The 18,733-nt window shown below is 31.7% G+C and overlaps 1 protein-coding gene across 2 annotated transcripts; it reads left to right on the forward strand.

The window, feature by feature from the left end:
• Nucleotides 1-12,847: 12,847 nt before the first annotated feature.
• Nucleotides 12,848-17,483, forward strand: LOC133307550 (uncharacterized calcium-binding protein At1g02270-like). 2 transcript variants are annotated; one of them, XM_061508077.1, is made up of 10 exons: nt 12,848-13,301; nt 13,421-13,525; nt 13,679-13,784; nt 14,354-14,574; nt 14,672-14,748; nt 14,832-14,940; nt 15,026-15,151; nt 15,827-15,934; nt 16,046-16,153; nt 16,759-17,483. In XM_061508077.1, exons 1-10 carry the CDS (start codon nt 13,143-13,145, stop codon nt 16,984-16,986), a joined length of 1,347 nt encoding a protein of 448 aa, XP_061364061.1. In that variant the 5' UTR covers nt 12,848-13,142; the 3' UTR covers nt 16,987-17,483. The 2 variants fall into 2 exon arrangements, with proteins under 2 accessions (XP_061364061.1, XP_061364062.1); XM_061508078.1 differs by having other exon boundaries at nt 16,762-17,483.
• Nucleotides 17,484-18,733: the final 1,250 nt, after the last annotated feature.

The following is an 18,733-nucleotide window of genomic DNA, read 5'->3' on the forward strand; positions in this document are numbered from 1 at the left end:
CAGAAATATGATGGGAAATTCATCTTTTCGATAAATATTACCAAAAAACTATTTGGTAAGTCAAAATATTACTGGAATTTTGTCCTACAAAAGTATAAAAAAAATTCAACACCTGAGATTCCAAGAATATCACTCATTTGGTGGTATTTTAGGAAAAAATTATACACAAAATAAAATTTCATGAAAATTAAATTCCTGCATTTTCTTTTCAGAAATCTTATATTAGACGTGAATAAATAAATTTGGATTTGGATCCTCTCACGTGAAAAAGTGATTATATGGTCATGTTATTTAATTACAATTACTTATTGAAAAATCATACATTTTTCTCTCTCTTATATCATCGTCAATGAATGGTTGTGATTAAATAACATAATCACATGACCACTTTTCTATATAAAAAAATTTAAATCTATTTAAATTACCACTATCACTTTTTTTTAAAAAAAATTATACTCTTATCTTACATAAGATTCATCTCTCATGTTATACTTACATAAAAAAATGTGCCTCATTTTTTTTCTTTTTTAAAAATTGGTGGGCTCCATTTAATTTATCTCATAATATAAGATAACTTTTTTCCATGAGAGAAGTAAAACTTTTTTTTAAATCTCAAAAACTTTCTCTTACCAAACATCCCTAAATCCATCAGGTAACATGAGAGATTTTGAATTTCATGCGGAGAGTTCAAAAATGTGAGGTTCTTCAAAAAAAATTGCAAAGACACAAATTTCGATGTGTGTGCGGGAGACAATTAAGATACATGATTGTTGCCGAAACTTAAGCATAAAGTCAGATACAGGCTCTGGTGGATCATACAAACACGTTAGCATTCCTTGCCTACTCTTTTTTTAAACTAATGAGCGTTTCAAAATATTTTCTTTCTTTTTTTTTTTTCTGTAAATTCCACTCATTTTTTTTGTGTAGTATAAAACAAAATTATTTTATACATCCCTCCTTTCATTTGTTTTAGGTTTGGGCAGGTAAACAATTCAAACCCTCGGATTGTGTAGCATTTAAATTAAGGACATTGGATCTTTAATGCAGTCTTTAATTTATGGGTTTTATGAGTATAATGTTGTAGGATATAAGAAAAGTTTCTTACTCTCATAATAAAGAAGAGAGAGAAAGTGAAATGATGAAAGAATATGTGGACCCCACCTCTTAATTATGTGTGTAGGAAAGTTTTATTAGGTTATGTAACATGATACTAATAATATCCTTAATTTATACTTTTTACCTTTATCGGGATATGTGTAAATTTTATTTTTTATTTTTTATTTTTATAACAATGAGGGCATAGCCCCAACAACGTGTAACTTTTCTATCTTTATCACATTAACACATGTGAAAAATAATATAAACTAAACATGTGAAAAAGACTTGATCCTTATCAGCTAAACCAACTTTCATTGCCTCCACGATAAAAGGAAAAGAAAAAGGTAAATGACAACAATTTTATATGAAATCGGCGTCTCCTATTATCATTACTGTGCATTTATATGATTCTAATTTAGTTTATTTCAACTTAATGTTTACACTTAAATTTCCAACAACATGCCAAGCATTGAAGGATAACGTTACTTGCAGGAGAATAACGCATTTGCACGGCCCCTTTATTAGACTAAGAAGGTACAAAAATGAGTTACATCAAACCACATTACTAAAAAATAATTGTTTTTAGACAGAAAAATTCCGTCAAAAATGGTTAAAATTCCGTCGAAAATAATATTTTCAACGAAATTTTCGACGGAAATGAAATCATCGAATATCTCTCCGTAGGTAGCCAATTTTTCGATGGAATTAAAGATCTATTTTCGACGGGTAATCAAAACTTTCGACGGAATATCTTTTTTGTCAAAAAATTTCGACGGAATTTATTTTCTGTTGAAATTTTTGACGGAAATTAGATTCCGTGGAAAATTCTGTCAATAATTTCAACGAAATTTTTTCCGTCGAAAATTTTTGTCAATAATAAAAACATTTCTAGTAGTACTATGGAATCGCAACATTAATCAAAGTCCATGACATATTATGAATCACGTGGAGCAAGGCTTCAGCGTCTTTCATTCGTCATGTTCATGGCTATCGTTTGAAAACTTTAATCAAATCGAGATCATGTCTGAATGTATTTAACACAAACATAGTAATAAAATCTTCACGTGGATCTCATTCAAGTGTCGGTTTGATATGCTTTCCATCAAAAGCGATTTCATTGAAGTGTCGGTTCTATATGGTTCGGAGCAAGACCTTAAATGCTATCAAAACTCTTATTTAGCCTGGTTTAATTACAGGTACTAAAATGTACAATTTTAACTCATAACGAGTAGTTTAAATAGTAAACAAGTTATTTACCAAAACAAAAACAAAAATAGTAAACAAGTTTAATTTCAATCACTAAGAAGTCCTACAATGTCCAGATTTAAGTTTGCAATAAGCATTTATGGACAGGAGCAAAAATTTTAATGAAAATTCTGGAGGACAAATGAGTACACTACCCTTAATAAAGTTTTAATATCCGTTATATTTTAAAATATTAATTATTTTAGAGAGAAATTTATTTCATTTTATTTGTCACTTTAAAAAATAAAGAAAATATTAATTGTTTTTAACTTTGTTCTTGATTATCGATATTTTTATTAATTGAAATAAAAAGGTAATTTAATTAAATGTTATCATATTTTTTAAAATTGAGAATATTTATAATTTTATTAATTTTTCTGAAAATGCTTTAAAACTATTGATATTTTAAAATGAAAATAGTAAGATATAATGCATAAGTAGTTGATGATGAAAAAAGTTTTCTATTGATAAGGAGCTAGACCTTTCTCGAAAATCTGGTTTAGTATATTTTTTATAGAGTTACTCGAAAATCTGTTTTTTTTTATAGAGTTATTGTGATATCAAGTAGATACATATTATTTTATGTCGTAATTTTTAAATATAATAATGATATTAAAATTCAAACCTATAACTTCATATAAATTATTCGAATGATTGCAGCAGTGCAATTTACATGGAATTAATATTTGGGAAAAATGTTTATCCTTTTAAATGACACAACTTATATCATTTTACTCTCACAAAGAAGTGAGACCCACACCTTTAATTTTTTTGTCAACTCTCTCTCCTCCTTTATCTATCTCTTTCTCTCTCTTAAAATGACACAACTTTACATCCTTTAAAATGACACACACTTTACCCTTATTATTTATATGAACTAAAAAGTTGGATCGATTGAATATTGGGCTGTCAAAGTGAAGAAGGACGTAAAGCTATTTTGTGAAACTGAAAGACTCATTCTCAATAACTAAAGTATCTGATACACAATACAAGCTATATACAATAAGCTGATATGGAAAATTGGCAGCAAGCTATTAGGCCAAACAGAAAATAAAGAAACACGACCGAAAGAATTAACGGAAAGCTAACAGCTATGTTAACAACTATATAACAGACTATAACAGATTAAATTTCACATAAATATTAACTAACAGAAGTTAAGACTAACAGAAGAACTTGATGCTGTAATAGCCCCCCTCAAGTTGGGAGGGATGCATCAAGCAAACCTAACTTGGAAATCACTTCCTGAAAAGGAGCATGATGGAGGGATTTTGTAAGAAGATCAACTAGTTGATGATGAGTAGAGATTGACAGTAAACGAAGAAGGCCTGAATTGATCTTTTCCCTGGTGATATGATAATCAATTTCTATATGCTTATTACGTTTGTAGAAGCTGGGGTTATGGGCAAGATAAACAACAGCTCGATTATTGCAATAGAAAGAAATTGGTTGAGTGAAAGAGATGTGTAAAGCCTTGAAACAAATAGGCAAGCTACTGGATTTCACAAGTCACACTAGCTAGAGCTCTATACTCAGCCTCAGAAGATGATCTAGACACTGTGTTCTGCTTCTTCGAAAGCCAGGAAATGAAAGAACCTCCAAGGAAGATGTTGTTATTGACTTTCGTGTATAAGGACAACATATCCAATCATGTCAGCAAAGCTTGAAAGCAGTAAAGTATTGGAAGCTGGGAAATAAAGCCCTTTCCTAGGAGACCATGTTAGATATACGAGAATATGACATGCTGCAAGGAAATGTTCATGCATATGATAGGAGACAATCTGGCTCAATTGGTGCACTGCATGAGTGATGTTTGGTCTGGTGGTAGTGAGGTACAAAAGTCTACTTACCAACTGTCTATAGGCAGAAGGGTCATCATATGGAGTACCTTGATTCTGAGACAACTTGTGCGAAGGACTCAATGGAATGGAAATTGGTTTGCTTGCTAGGAGGCCAACATATGCTAATAGTTTGAGTGCATATTTTCTCTTATTGAGAATGAACCCATGTTTGCAGCGAGCAACTTCCAGTCCTAGAAAAATTTTAGAGATCCAAGATCTTTAATTCGAAACTTGGCATGAAGAGTGTCTTTAACTCTTTTGATCTCAGTGGCATCATTCCTAGTTAAAACTACATCATCAACATAAACCAACAAGGCAGTGAATGAGTTATCAGTGTTTCTGACGAAAAGAAAGTGATCAGTAGTGGATTGTAAGTAACCCTATGATTGGAGAGATTGAGTAAGCTCAGCATTCCATTGACGCGGAACTTGTTTTAACCCGTACAAGGATTTCTCAATTTTACAAAAACATTAGAAATGGAGCTTTGAATACCTGGAGGTGGTGTCATAAACACTTCTTCATGTAGTTCGCCATGAATAAATGCATTGTCTATATCGAGTTGTTCTAGAATCCAGTTCTTGGCTATTGTTGTTGCAAGCAAGAATCAAACTTTGGTTATTTTAGCAACTGGAGAAAAGGTTTGGAAGTAATCTACTCCCTCACATTGTGTGTAACCTTTTGTAACTAGATATGCCTTGTATCGATCCACTGTACCATTTGGTTTCCTCTTTATCTTGTAAACCCATTTGCATCCTATGGGTTCCTTGTTGGATGGAAGCTCAACCAAAGACCATGTGTTGTTTAACTCAAGAACTTTGATTTCTTTGTTCATGGAATCTTGCCAACAAGGTATTTATGTTGGTTGCTAGTATGTTGAAGGTTTAATTTCAGAAGAAAGATTGTTACATAATCGGATATGTTGTTGGCAACATTTAGAATATAAGATTACATGAGAAAAAGGGTAAGGAACATCATAAACCATACCTGGGGATGAGTTGGTGGCTGCTAAGTTGGATGATCCACAATGAAAGTCTGTCAAGTATTAAGGCCTCTTTTTAACTTCCTCGGAACGTCTAAGAGGTGGATCAATGCTATTATTTAAGATAGATGGATCATTGGACACAATCACCCCAAGTTAAGGTTGGATATCAGTAATGGATTAATCCAATGGAATGATATCATCTTCAATATCAGAATGTTGAATTCGAAATAAAGAAGAACTTGGAGACTTTGACTTAAGAAAAGGGAAACATGTTTCGTACAATACTACATGTTTCATATATTTTATTTTTGTACTTTGAATTCATCTTTATTCAATATAGTGGATTTTGTCTTTGAATTGAATAAATGCATCTAAATTGGGGTTGTGAGTGTTCATCAACTAATCCAAATCGATTCAAACAATTGTAACCGAAATGAAAAATCAATAACCAAAAATTGAAAAACGGAAAAAATGTATATTTTAATTGGATTGGATCGATTTTTGATTTGGTTGGTGAAAACTGATTCAATGTATTATGTATTTATTATTTTTGAAATTCCGCTAATGCCCTTTTCCCTAATTCAATAACCCTTACTTAGTTACTCACTCAGTTTCAAACCCTAGAGTAAACTATTTGTAAATTCACATCCACATACGACGCGCCTCCTCTGTCTGAAGAACCCGCTTTTGTTCCAGAATCCAAAGGCTATTTCCATCGCGCTGTTGTCGCCGTCCCTTCTGTTTCGTCTGTGCGACAAGCAATATTTTATGTATATATTCCAGAATCTAGGTACTAACAATATTTTATTATAATTATTTTAGATATTTCTCTAAATACAAAAGTTGATGATGGTTCACTGCGGATTCCGATTAAAAGTTGATGATATAAGTTGTTGTTTTTTGATTTTAATTGTTCACATATTTATTTTAAATTTGTTGTTGCTTGAACCCTCTCTTAATCTCTTATTTTCATGAAAGTTGTTGTCTTGCTTGTTGCTTTGAAGACCACAGAGTGATCATTGAGCAAGCTGAAAGGCTGAAGTATGGAAAAGATATATGGTGACTTGGAATCTTGTTATTTTGTAAACTTGGAATCTGGGATGTTATTGATAGCAAACTACATTGTTTTAGTTTTTTTATTGTTTATTACTCTATTTTAACTTTTTATGGGTTCTAAGATTTGTTTTAGTTTGAAGGCTTGAATTTTTCAGTGATTTGTAACTTTGTATGGCTTCCTTTTGATATAGCTAGTGATTTGTATAACTGAAATTTTAAGCTTTTCGAATAACTGAAAATCGATCCAATCCAAACTAAATGAAAATTGGATTGGATTGGATCGAATTTGAGAAAAATCTAAACCAAATGAATGATTAAATGATCAAACTGGTGTGATTGGATCAGATAGTTTTTTCTTTAAAACCAATTCAATCGAGACTATGAACATCACTAATTGTGAGTATGTTTTTTTCTTTTATTGAAATTTTTCACACATTTTGCATGTTCTTAATTGCTCAAGATTATTATATTTAAATTTATATTTTCTTAATTATTTTTTTTTATATAAGTCTATTCAGCCCATCTTAATTCATCCGGAACAAGGTCCACCACATTTATATATCCATGATGAAAAAATTGCACTAAAATAAGCACTTTTAAAAAAATAATTCTGTAAGAATGGAATTTAAATAATTCATTAAAATCAATTAGTTAAAAATATTATAAAAAAGTTCATGTTTCAATTATTTTTAACTTAATTTTTTTTATCTTCCAACTTTTAGCTTATGAAAATAAGCTCACATAACTCATATGAGTTTCAAAAGCTATTTTAATAAACTCATACAAATAATAAGAAAATATTTCATAAGTGTTTATTGAATTAGATAACTCTGAATAAGTTAAAAATAATCCAAACGGACTTCATAATTAACAAATATGAAACTGAGTCGCTTCAATGTCATATATAAGAATATGGTTTCCATTTATTCTCATTCTTTGGAATATCCACAGCCGTATAATAAAGTTTGACTCAAATCCTACTTGTGATTTGTCAATTAGGGATATATATGACTTACATCTGCATCACTGCATGTACATGCTGAATATTCGATTTCTAGGAGTACGCAGTGCCAAAATTATTGGGTTCCATATACCTGCTCTTCCAGAGAATAATTCGATCGAGAAACCTCTTTATTACCACCAAATGGCGTATCGAATATTTGGTGGGCTTGACCATATTCCCATTGCTTTCTCCTGAGTGAGACGTAGGACTTAATTGATAAGCCACTATAATATATTATGAGGTAGGATCCTTTGACACGGGTGTCAAATTTGAAGTTTGACACCTCATCTTAGAGCTGTTAGATCAAAAAAGATCAACGGTGTCACATGCTTACAAATCAGTGTCGTTGATCTTTTTTGATCTAACGGCTCTAAGATGAGGTGTCAAATTTCAAATTTGACATCGGTGTCAAATGATCCTACCTCATATATTATATATGAATATTGTTACTGAGAGAGAAAAGAGACACGCTGAAGCCACAAGTATTTTGCTAGCTATATTATATACTCTTTACCAAAGTTTATAATTAACCACAAAAAATATATTCGTGCAAGAGTGGTCCTCCAATTTCTAACTAATAATAATCTTGTGTAGGAAAAAAAAAAAAAAAACTGTACGAACGTCGGTGATTACACTAACAGAAAAATATTTCTATAGTTATTGCAGATAAATTATCTGCATTTATTCTCAAAACAACGTCGCTTTGAGATTGAAAGATTAAAAAATTATGACTATAAGATTATAATAATCCTGGAATAAATTAAAATTACAAAAATACCATAATTTTCGTCTCAAAACAACGTCATATTGAGCTTACTGCAGATGACTTATCTGCAGTAACTGCAAATAAAGTGAACCCTTATAATAAATAAACCCGTCTTTATTTAGTTTGTTAATCTCTTCTTACAATATCCCATTTAATGATTTTTTTTAAAAAGGAAACTTAATTTCACATTTAAAAAACAAAAATTATAAGTGGTGTCTGATTTTTTTCAATTTCAGTTAGTATTTTTAGATATTAATTACAAAAGATGACAAATTATTTTTATTTTATTTATTGATGTCAATGTTCTATGAAGAGAATCATGAAAATAACATTTTATTGCTTTTACCATTTCTCCCATAAAAAATTTAAAAACAAAAAAAATTTAAAAATATAAAATTTTGTAATTATTAATAAAAATATAATAATAAAAATGAAAACAGAAAATATATCAAATTATCCTTCAATAGATTAATAACTATATTGAGATTACACTACACTATCAAGTTTCTAAAGGTTATTTAGATTGTACATCATAAATTTGTACAAGGGTTTTATCGACATCCTCCCTCAGTTGATGTTTCTCTCTGAAAAAGTTGTTGGCGAGTCCCCTTAAGCTTCCACAAAATAGATTTTCTTTTTCTCATTTTTGGTGAAGCAAACAGCTTCCCAGCCAATTGGTTTTTAAGGGACAGTTGGTAAAAAAGAAATTTTTTATGTCAGAGAATTATGATTTTTAAAAATATGTTAGGAAAATGAATTTTTCCGAAAATATTGCCAAAAAATTATCAAAAATCTATATGAAAATTTTCCATGTCATTTCAATTTTTTTTCTTCTGAGAATCTGATTTTTTTTTTTTAATTTTTTTAAAATACTTATACCAAACTTGATAATTAAAATACCAATACCATTATCCTGGGCATCCAAACAATTTCTTTGTACCTAACGCCCCTAATTTAATATTTTGAAGGTCTATAAAGAGTTTGCCTCGTGCAATGCTACAACCGTTTCCTACTTTTGTAAATTTTATTTTAATATATCAAATTGGAATATACTTCTTTTGAGTGATTTAATCTTTTAATTTATTTTTTTAAATAATGACATATGTCATTCTTATAAGTTACAAACGTGTCAATTGAGTCGACCCGACATAAACACTAAAACACAAATAAGAATGTTAGAAAGATATAAAATTATCAATGTAACATCACGTAATAATTTAAACTTTTGCGTTGAAATGATTCTTTAGATGGTTTCAGAGCCATCACCCCATTATATTAATAAAAAGTAATTGAAAACCTCCAAGGGTAGCTAAGTTGGCAACTGAGCTCCCAAGGATTTGCTTGAGTCAGGGGTTCAAACCCTGCCTCAAGCAAATTCTTGGAAAATCTTTGGGGGCCAGATGACATGTCTCTCTCCTCGAATATGAGATTAGTCTCATCCTTCCTCGGGTAGCGAAGCTTAATGCACCAGCTGTTCCAATGAGGGGCTAGCCTTCAGGGCCGTACCCCGAGGGCAAGGTGACCGGAGGAGGTTGAATGGGGATACCTCCAGGTTAATACTAAAAATAAAAAGTAATTGAATATTGTGGACTCACTTAGCATAGGTAGGTTGCATATGATGCATAATCCACCCTTCATGCCAAATGAGCTCTTGTGTGAAGGGATGTGTTAAAAAAATATAAAATCATTAATGTTGCCTCACCCAATAGCTTAAACTTTTGGGTTGAAATAATTGTTTAGAACAAATATATTCAACACAAACATGACACGAATTTGAAGATCCACTTATTTAATTTGCGAATTAACACGACATGACATGAACAACCTTCGAATTCATAGTATGTCACTTATTATGCAGATTGACACAATACGACATAAAAACCTATAAACCCCAAACTATGTTACTTATTATGGGAGGTGACACAACACGATAAGACACAAATAATCCATTTACGGCACGACACAAATAATCTATTTACGACACGACACGAATAACTTGTAAGAACATTAATATGAGTAAATTTTGGATTTGCAGGTTGATAAGTGATATGACACAAAAAAATTTAGGTTAATTTTTACCAACACGAAGTCACAACACGAATTTAAAAATGGGTTGACCCTAACATGTGTTGTGTTCATGTTGTGTCAATGAATCACGTTGAAAATTGTCTCCCCTACATTCTTGATTCATCTTATTTTAAATGTAAAATTTTAATTTTAAATATTTTAATTAATTATGCATATTGTTTTTTCGTAATTTCAATTGTTTATAACTTATATTTTTAAGATTATACCTAAATTAATGTTAATTATGTACATTTTAAATTTTACTTAAATTTAAGTTACCCATATATTAAAATCAGTGGGGTCAAGTAAATATTAATAAAAAATGGGTTCGTATTTACTACAGTCAATATAGATAAGTTATTTACATTGAGCTCAAAGCCATGTCATTTTGGGACGAAAATCAAGGTATTTTTGTAATTATAATTTTTTAAGGGTTATAATGGTTTTTCTCATTATAATTTTTTAAATTTTCAACCGAAAATGACGTCACTTTAATGAGTAAATATAGATAACTTATCTACATTAAATATAGAAATATAAAAGCCATAAAAAGTATATACAAAATTTTAAAGGAAAAATATTTTCTCATGTTATAGGAAAATTATTTTCTCCTACTAGTAACTATTCAATTTTTGTGTAATATTTTCTTTTATTTTTTTTATTTTTAATAGATATAGAGCCACATAAGATGTGTCTATAGTATGAGAAAATTTTATCCTACTTCAAAATTGAAACCCAATTTTAAAATAATCATACCGTATGAAATTTTAAGATAAGAGAATCTATTTTCTTATATTCTTTATTTGTTTTAGCAAAATTAATAATATCTCGATGGCTGGTCTTGGAATATATTATTAAGCTAATATTGGAACGTGTTTTTTTTTTTTGTTTTTTTTTTTTTGGTGGAAACTAATATTGGAACGTGTTGTCTTGATGGCAGACTGACCCATTCACCAAATTTAAGTTTCATGAAAGACTCAAATTTGATGAATATTTGACAGGAATATGAAGAAATTAAGACCTAACTAGAAGAAGATAGGACTTTGACAAGAAATCCTAGACTCGCATTGCATGACCCTACCCGCAGTTTGGAATATTGATTTTTGAGTAAATATTTTTAAGTCCCTGAGATAAAATATAGTTATCATTTTAGTCTCTTGTATAAAAAAAAATAAGTCTCGAAATTTTTTAGAAATTCAAAGTTGACTTATTTAGTTAAAATCGTGATCCTCACAAATTCAAAAAAGACCCATATTAATTTCTTAAAGCGACTAAAATAAGTTCATTTTAAATTTTATAGGAACCAGAAAATTAATTTTTTTTGTAAGAGACTAAAATAAGTACCTTATTTTTGTTGTTAGGGAAAAAAAATGTATTTACTTTTGATTTTTTTTTAATAATAGGAATTTTGAGTCTATTACCATCCATTCAATGCCCAATCCGCAATCAAACCCCCATCATTCACCGTTGGTTGGCCGTCAACTGCAGCAGCAGACGCTGATTCGTTGATTCCATTTCCCTCCCTACCTCCTCCCCCTCTCTTTCTCTTTTTTTTTCTTCTCATTTTTTCTAACTTTCGGCCAAAAAAGAAAAAGGGTTGATTGGCCACCACTGCCTATTCTTTAGAGATAATTTTGTAAAATTTATTCTCTTCCCACCATTCGTTTATATACTATTCTGGAAAAATTCACTTTACTCCAATATTCTTTTGGCATTAAACTATAGTAATTTTAATTCTATTTTAGTATCCTCTACAAAAAAGAAAAAGAAAAAGTAAAGAGTTAGAAAAAATGAGAAGGTAAGCACCAATAGAGTGACTTCAAGAAGTAGGACTACTTCAATGCGAATGTGTTGGATTCAATTATTGTTACTAATATATTAATTATGGATTTAATATTTGCGAATACAGTTAATTTACATTCATTTTCAAAACAATATCTTGAGTTGAAAGATTAAAAAATTATAATGATAAAGATTATTATAATCTTAAAATAAATTAGAGAAAAGTTCACCAATGCCCCTATGGTTTACTCCAGAATCACTTATGTCCCCGTGGTTTTTTTTCGATCACATATGCCCCCGTGCTTTGTAAAAACTAAGAAACCACAAGGGTATATGTAATAAAAAAAAACATAACTTTTTACAAATCACAGGGGCATATGTGATAAGAAAAAAACCACAGGGGCATAAGTGATTATGGAGTAAAGCACAGGGGTATTGGTGAACTTTTTCCAATAAATTATAATTACAAAAATACTTTAATTTTTGTCCCAAAACGACGTTATTTTAAACTCAATACAAATAATTTATTTGTATTCACCGCAGAAAAAACAAATTCATTAATTATATTATTATAATTGTTTATTAAGTCTTGTGAGTTGCGATATTTCTTGATTTTAGAATAGAGTATTTTTTTTCTTAAACTTTTTAAAAGGGAAGATAATTTGAAGCTGGGATTCAAATTGGAGATAATTTTGTGCATTAATTGAAGGATTGGAGATAATATCCTTTTGAAATGATAAAGGTCCCAAAATTTGGTAATTTACCAGTATTTGAAAAAGATGGTCAAATTGGTCAGGGGGCTAATTAATCGCATGTGAAATGTGACGTGTATTTTCCGTTGGGCAGTTGAAGTGCGGTGAGAGAGGTAAAAGCTATATTTAAAAGAGAAGAGGAAACGACGTTTGTAAAATCGGAATTTCCCAAAGAGCAAAAACAACGTTTGCTATTACCAGGTTTTGTGTCTCTCTGTCTGTGTGCTCCCAATCACATTGGGGGCGACGTTGCCGCTCCTGGTTTCATTCATTTCCTTCTCAGACTTGTTTGTTCCCCTGTCCTTTTCAATTCTAAACTATCATCATCATCATTCAGAAACCAAACCACTTGAATTACCGTTACTTTTCAAAAGTTTCAATAAATTAATATTATAAATAAATAAAAAACCCACCACTGTCTTCAGAAAAAGAAAACCAAAAAAGGGGACCATTTTTTCAACTGGGTCTGAGAGGATTGTGAGGAATTGCGCAAATATATTGTTATTGTTATTGTTATCGTTATCATTATAAAAAGGGGTTTGGACGTAGAATGAGAGCGGATAGTAGGTGGGCTAAGAAGATGGGAAGGATTTCAAGGATTGGGAGTTTTGCAATTTCTTCTTCCATTAACGAAAATCAACAACAACCTTGCATTACCTGCACCACTTTTAACATTCTCGCTCCCATATACAAGCGCATCAACGATGAGGTTCTTCTTCTCCTCCTCCTCCTCCTTTCTCTTTTATTTTTATTTTTCATAGTGATTTCCTTAAAAGGGTATTCTCAAATTTAATGCTTTTTTTGTGTCTTGTGATTGATTGAAAACAGGACCCGAGTTGCCGAGAGAGTGACTATAGAGCGTATTGGTTGGCCAGGAATCATAGGATATTGGATTGGCTGTTACATGAGAGGTCTTCCATTATCTGTCTTCAGGTTTGTGTGTGTGTGTGTGTGTGTGTTCATGATTACCTTCATAAAAATATCCTACTATATCCTATGCCTTTCTCACCCCTCTAACCTTTGTTTGTGCTGAAATTGATTGGAGTGACATGCGAGATTCTATTCTAATATGTTGGGTTTGTGCAGGAGTTTTGGGTTGGAAACGAAGAGCTTGTTAATTTGTATGAGAAGAGACTTGGGGATGCTGGTTATGTTAGTTTCAAGCTTGGAAGGACTAACAACCGTGGGGATGGTATGCACATTCTCCCTCAATTGGAAAAACAAAATACCCCTTTGGATTATTAGCTTTGTCAGAATTTCGTCATCTTCATTCTTACAAATAAATATCAATTACAGAATTTAAGTGGGCAATTACATTTTTTCCCATTTTACTTTGAGGCACCAATTCAATCTCCATACCACTGTTATTGAAACTTACATTAAAATTATATTTGCAATTTTGATGAATTGATCTATTGAATTTGGCAAAGGAGAACACCACATGACTGGTTTCCAGAATATTTATTGAGGGAAGGGACAGACATCTAGAATTGTTTAACACCACATGACTGGTTTCCAGAATATTTATTGAGGGAAGGAACAGACATCTAAAATTGTTTTTATACAGGAAAAACATGTTTCCTTTTTTCTTCAAATAAATTTTCTTGCGAATGAAATTTTCAGTGGATTAAATGCTAGTGGGGCTGGGCTCTCTCCTGATGTTATTTTCCATATGCATAGTTTTGTTTTGGAACTGCTGCTTGTTGAGGATTTATGTACAAAATACAAATTCTCATATGGCGTTTCCCCTGGAGTCTACAGGTCTTCTGATAGCAGTCCAAAAGGAATACTTTAATATTCTTAATTATAAGGAGTTGCACTTCAATGACTGTGGTGATCGTGTAGCTCAGTTGTTACATGTTGAACTAGCTTTTCCATTTTCACAGTGGCGAAACGGTGATATTAGGCAGGAAATTCTGATTGTTAACACACACCTGCTATTTCCTCATGATTCAACTCTATCCCTTGTTCGGCTGCAGCAGGTATCTAAGCATTTAAACGTGGTTCCTAAGCACTTACCAATTACTAGGCTTGGTGTTTCACTTAGATTGACATTCCTTAAAATATTCTTTTCTGCAGGTCTACAAGATACTTCAATATGTAGAATCTTATCAGAACGATTTCCAACTCAAGCCCGCGCCAATCATGCTATGCGGGTAAACATCAAATGCACTTCCATGTACTTTTTTTATTTGAAACGTTTGAATAGTGTTTTATTCACAAAATTTTTGTTTCTCAGTGACTGGAATGGAAGCAAACGTGGACATGTTTACAAGTTCCTGAGGTCTCAGGGTTTTGTATCATCTTATGATACAGCACATCAGTACACTGATGCAGATGCTGATAAGGTCATATATTTAACATTGGCTTAAAATTTTTTCTGCTGGACAATATACCAATTACTTATATTTATTTAACATTGTGTCAGTGCAGTGGGTTAGCCACCGCAATCATCGGGGAAATATATGTGCTGTTGATTTTATTTGGCTTCTAAATCCTGACAAGTATCGAAAACTACTGAAAGCAAGTTGGAGTGAAGCAGTATTTGGCATGTTCAAGGTAATCATAAAATATTAGGACCTATATTCAGTTATTAAGCGTATTATTTTTACCATCTTTGCAAGGATTTTTAACTTGTGTATCTCTATACCATAGTTCTTTCCTATAGATTTAACATCATTTTCCGTTTAGCAAAAGGAGAATCGGACACTTAATGAGGCAAAGTTTTAAATGTTGGACATGGATCCTGAATTTTTAGTTATCATTTTCCTAAAAAATCAGTACACCTGATTGCTGTATTTGATAAACTTATTAAAAGATAGTGTCAGCTACTTGTATACTCTTGGCTAGAGTTTGCTAGTAAAGAATCAGTATTGCATAACGTTAACACTTGTTGTATGACTCATGTCAGAGAGGAGATTACTTCATTTATTATTTAAATTTAAATGGATTTTGTTAATATCTCTTGTTCTTTGGTGTATTATTTTATTGTCTTCTGCTTGGCATTGTTACTGTACTCCTCCTCTGGCAAATGTCAATAATGTTAGCAGAAAGTCTGTTGTTGTCATGCTTTTTCATGCTTCCATTTCTGACTTGTGATTGTATCTATAAAGCTTCTTCTAAGCTACCATTATTGTGAATGTGAAAAACATGTTATTTTATCAAGTCAAAGCTAGCACCATTCCGTTTTTATGGGACAGAATTATCATTGACAACAAATCTCTCCATTTTCAGTATTTACTTCGCAGAGCTTCACTGACAGAAAGTGATGCATTTGCCTTTCTAAAGGCCGATAATGAAGATTGTATTACCTATTCTGGTTTCTGTGAAGCACTTCGACAGGTATGGTGCAGTATTAACCTTAGGATGAGTACTTTACTTTAAAAGCTTGGTTAATGCATGTGCTTGTCTTAGAAATCCTGGTGTTTATAAGGGTTTTTTCATTCTGTGCAGCTGGATTTAATTGGTCATTGCCATGGGTTAAGTGATGAAGAGACGAAGGACTTGTGGGTCCAAGCAGATATAGATGGAAACGGTGTTCTTGATTATAAAGAATTTCTGGTAAAGTATTTCACATAAAATTAGCCCTTACATTAATATCACACAAGAATACTCCGGAGGGTTGAATTTTTTTTTGGGGTAAAAATTGTATTTATGTAACTAATGACTAGTGGTTGAGAGTGTAACCCTGAAATCTAAATACTTTTCTCCACAAGCCATATAGTAATGCAGTGAAGACATCAATATTATATGGAATTAGTCTATAATGATAATAAGTATTGTAGTTTCCGTATCATTAGACTTAAACAGGTGAACTAAGGAGTTCTATCATTTGTAATTCATAGAAACTATTGCTGGCATATTTGTCATTTGATCAGGAGTGAGTGATCCAACAAGAACAATTTAACCTAGATAGACATAATTAAAAAAATGTCGTTTCGTGAAGCAAAACTTTTCTGTAAGGAGTAGGTGTTGAAGTTACTTTCTGATTTGTGTTTGTTTTGAGCAATGGCTTTGTTCAATCCATGTAGCTATTAACCCTTCCTAATAAGATAATGCAGCTGGTTTGTTATTGTTGTATAATGGGCAATGAAATTCATTTTTTATTTTTTAGCTGCTTTCTCCCAAGTTTGTTGTCTAAGTGTCTTGTGATTATGCGGTTGCAGCAGCAAATCTGGAATTCAACAAACTATGATCAGAGAGATGACAACAAGAATGGGGAGCAGTACCATGTTCAGGAGCAAACAATTGGTTTTAGTGTAAAAAATGCAGTTCTGTTTCCTCCAGAGGTGGAGAAAGGTAGATGGCCTGAAGACTACTCCCTTTCTGATCATGCACGACTCACTGTAGTCTTCTCGCCAATAAGAATGCCATGCTCCCAGATGATTTGCTAACCATAGTTTTTAGAATAAGACTTTCTGTACATAATTGTCACAGTAAAGAATGGGTGAAGCAGTGGAACGGGTAAGGAAAGATACAAGAGTTCTTTCCTGGGGAGATTTTAAAACAAGCCCTGTGTTGTGATTACTGCACCATCATTGGCCACTCTTGACAAGGCATAGCACAAGCAAAACTCAAGCTAATACCATTCCAGCATTCTCATACATATTACTTGCATTGCTGATGACATTTGCAGTATAAGCAACACTCGTCATCCAGTTTGTTTTCCCCTTTTATTCTTCACTGGTGAAAGAATAGATAAAAGGAAACAAAAAAGAAGAATGATCTGTGTATATGTTGTATAGGCTCTTAGGCATTAAACCATTTTGTAGCTTGGTGAGATGCACCCTCTAGCTAGAGCTTCATGTAATAGAGGAGAGTTCATACACAATGTATCTTGTAACATTTTTCGCTCAGGATAGAATCGTGACAAATTCAAATTGTACATATGCTCGATAATTGAACTAGTTTCTCTGGTAATAACCCACATCCCCCCTTCCCAAAAAAAAAAAAAAACATTGTTAGGAAAATTCACCATGTAACAAAAAAAAATGCACTATCATCTTATGCAATGAAATCTATGTTCTGAATCTTAGAATCGAAAACAGAGAAAGAACAACTTATCTACATTCACTTTAGATAACTTATCTATATTAATCTTAGAATCAATAATTTTAAAATTTTTAAATCCAAAACGACGTCGTATCCAAAACGACGTCGTTTTGGGATTGAATGTAGATAATTTATTTATATTCACTTTAGAAACATTAAATCCATTATTAAAGGGTTCTCTTTTTCTACGGGTCAATATAGATAACTTATCTACAGTTAGCCCAAAACGACGTCGTTTTGGGGCAGAAATCAATGTATTTTTATAATAATAATTTATTTCAAAGTTATAATAGTCTTTTTCATTATAGTTTACATCTATTGGAGTTAATGAGACATAATTGAAAACTAGGAAAGATTAAAATAACGTACTAAATGAATTTAAGAAGGATGTTCTTCTTTTTCTAGGCTAGCAACGGGTGAAAAAACCAACTCAAAACAAGAAAAGAAAACCAACAAGCAATTGCACCCAAGGTCGCATGGCAACACGGCCCATTTCAAGAAGGATGTCACTAATCTTCATGCCGCAATACTACCACGAGGATATTACGCTGAACAATAGATTGTCATTTTAACCTTGACATTAGGACCCATTGAGAAATCCGAATCCTATTATTAGATTTGAATCCACCATCAATACCTAGATTTTTGTGACAAAATCTCGTTTCTTTTTCTTGTGGAATAGTAACTTGTAGAATCAATTTGTCAGTTATTCTAACAATCGCTATTCATTGACTTTTTATTTTGGGTAACAACCATAACTGACCTTAAAACAATATAAGATTGGGAATTACTAATATCTACGAAACTCTTGACAAATGACTTTGCATGTTATTTATACCATGGTTAATTTCATCTTTTGTTTGCAACATTTCGGTGGTTGAGAAAATAAAGAGAAGTGGGTGATATGGCATACACCAAGTAGTTCTAGCCATATTTATGAAAAACCTCTTGTTGCTCTTACGTAATTTCCTTCCATACCCACTACACTCAAGGGGGAAAAAAAAGAAAAAAGAAAAAGAATGTGCAGAGAGAGTTGCTTCTAACTTCCCCATCAAATTTCTTGGTATTTATGCAACTAAAAATTTGTGT

This window comes from Gastrolobium bilobum, unplaced genomic scaffold (genome assembly GCF_033153095.1).
Source record: "Gastrolobium bilobum isolate Gb01-03AN ecotype WA unplaced genomic scaffold, APGP_CSIRO_Gbil_v1 utg2307, whole genome shotgun sequence".
Lineage (NCBI taxonomy): Eukaryota > Viridiplantae > Streptophyta > Magnoliopsida > Fabales > Fabaceae > Gastrolobium > Gastrolobium bilobum.

Bases quoted from the DNA above. Each gene is read 5' to 3' on its own strand.
- LOC133307550 (XM_061508077.1), top strand. From the start codon at position 13,143: ATGAGAGCGGATAGTAGGTGGGCTAAGAAGATGGGAAGGATTTCAAGG. The intron at 13,526-13,678 runs GTTTGTGTGTGT...GGGTTTGTGCAG, and splicing joins CTTCCATTATCTGTCTTCAG to GAGTTTTGGGTTGGAAACGA. The intron at 14,941-15,025 runs GTCATATATTTA...GTGTCAGTGCAG, and splicing joins CTGATGCAGATGCTGATAAG to TGGGTTAGCCACCGCAATCA.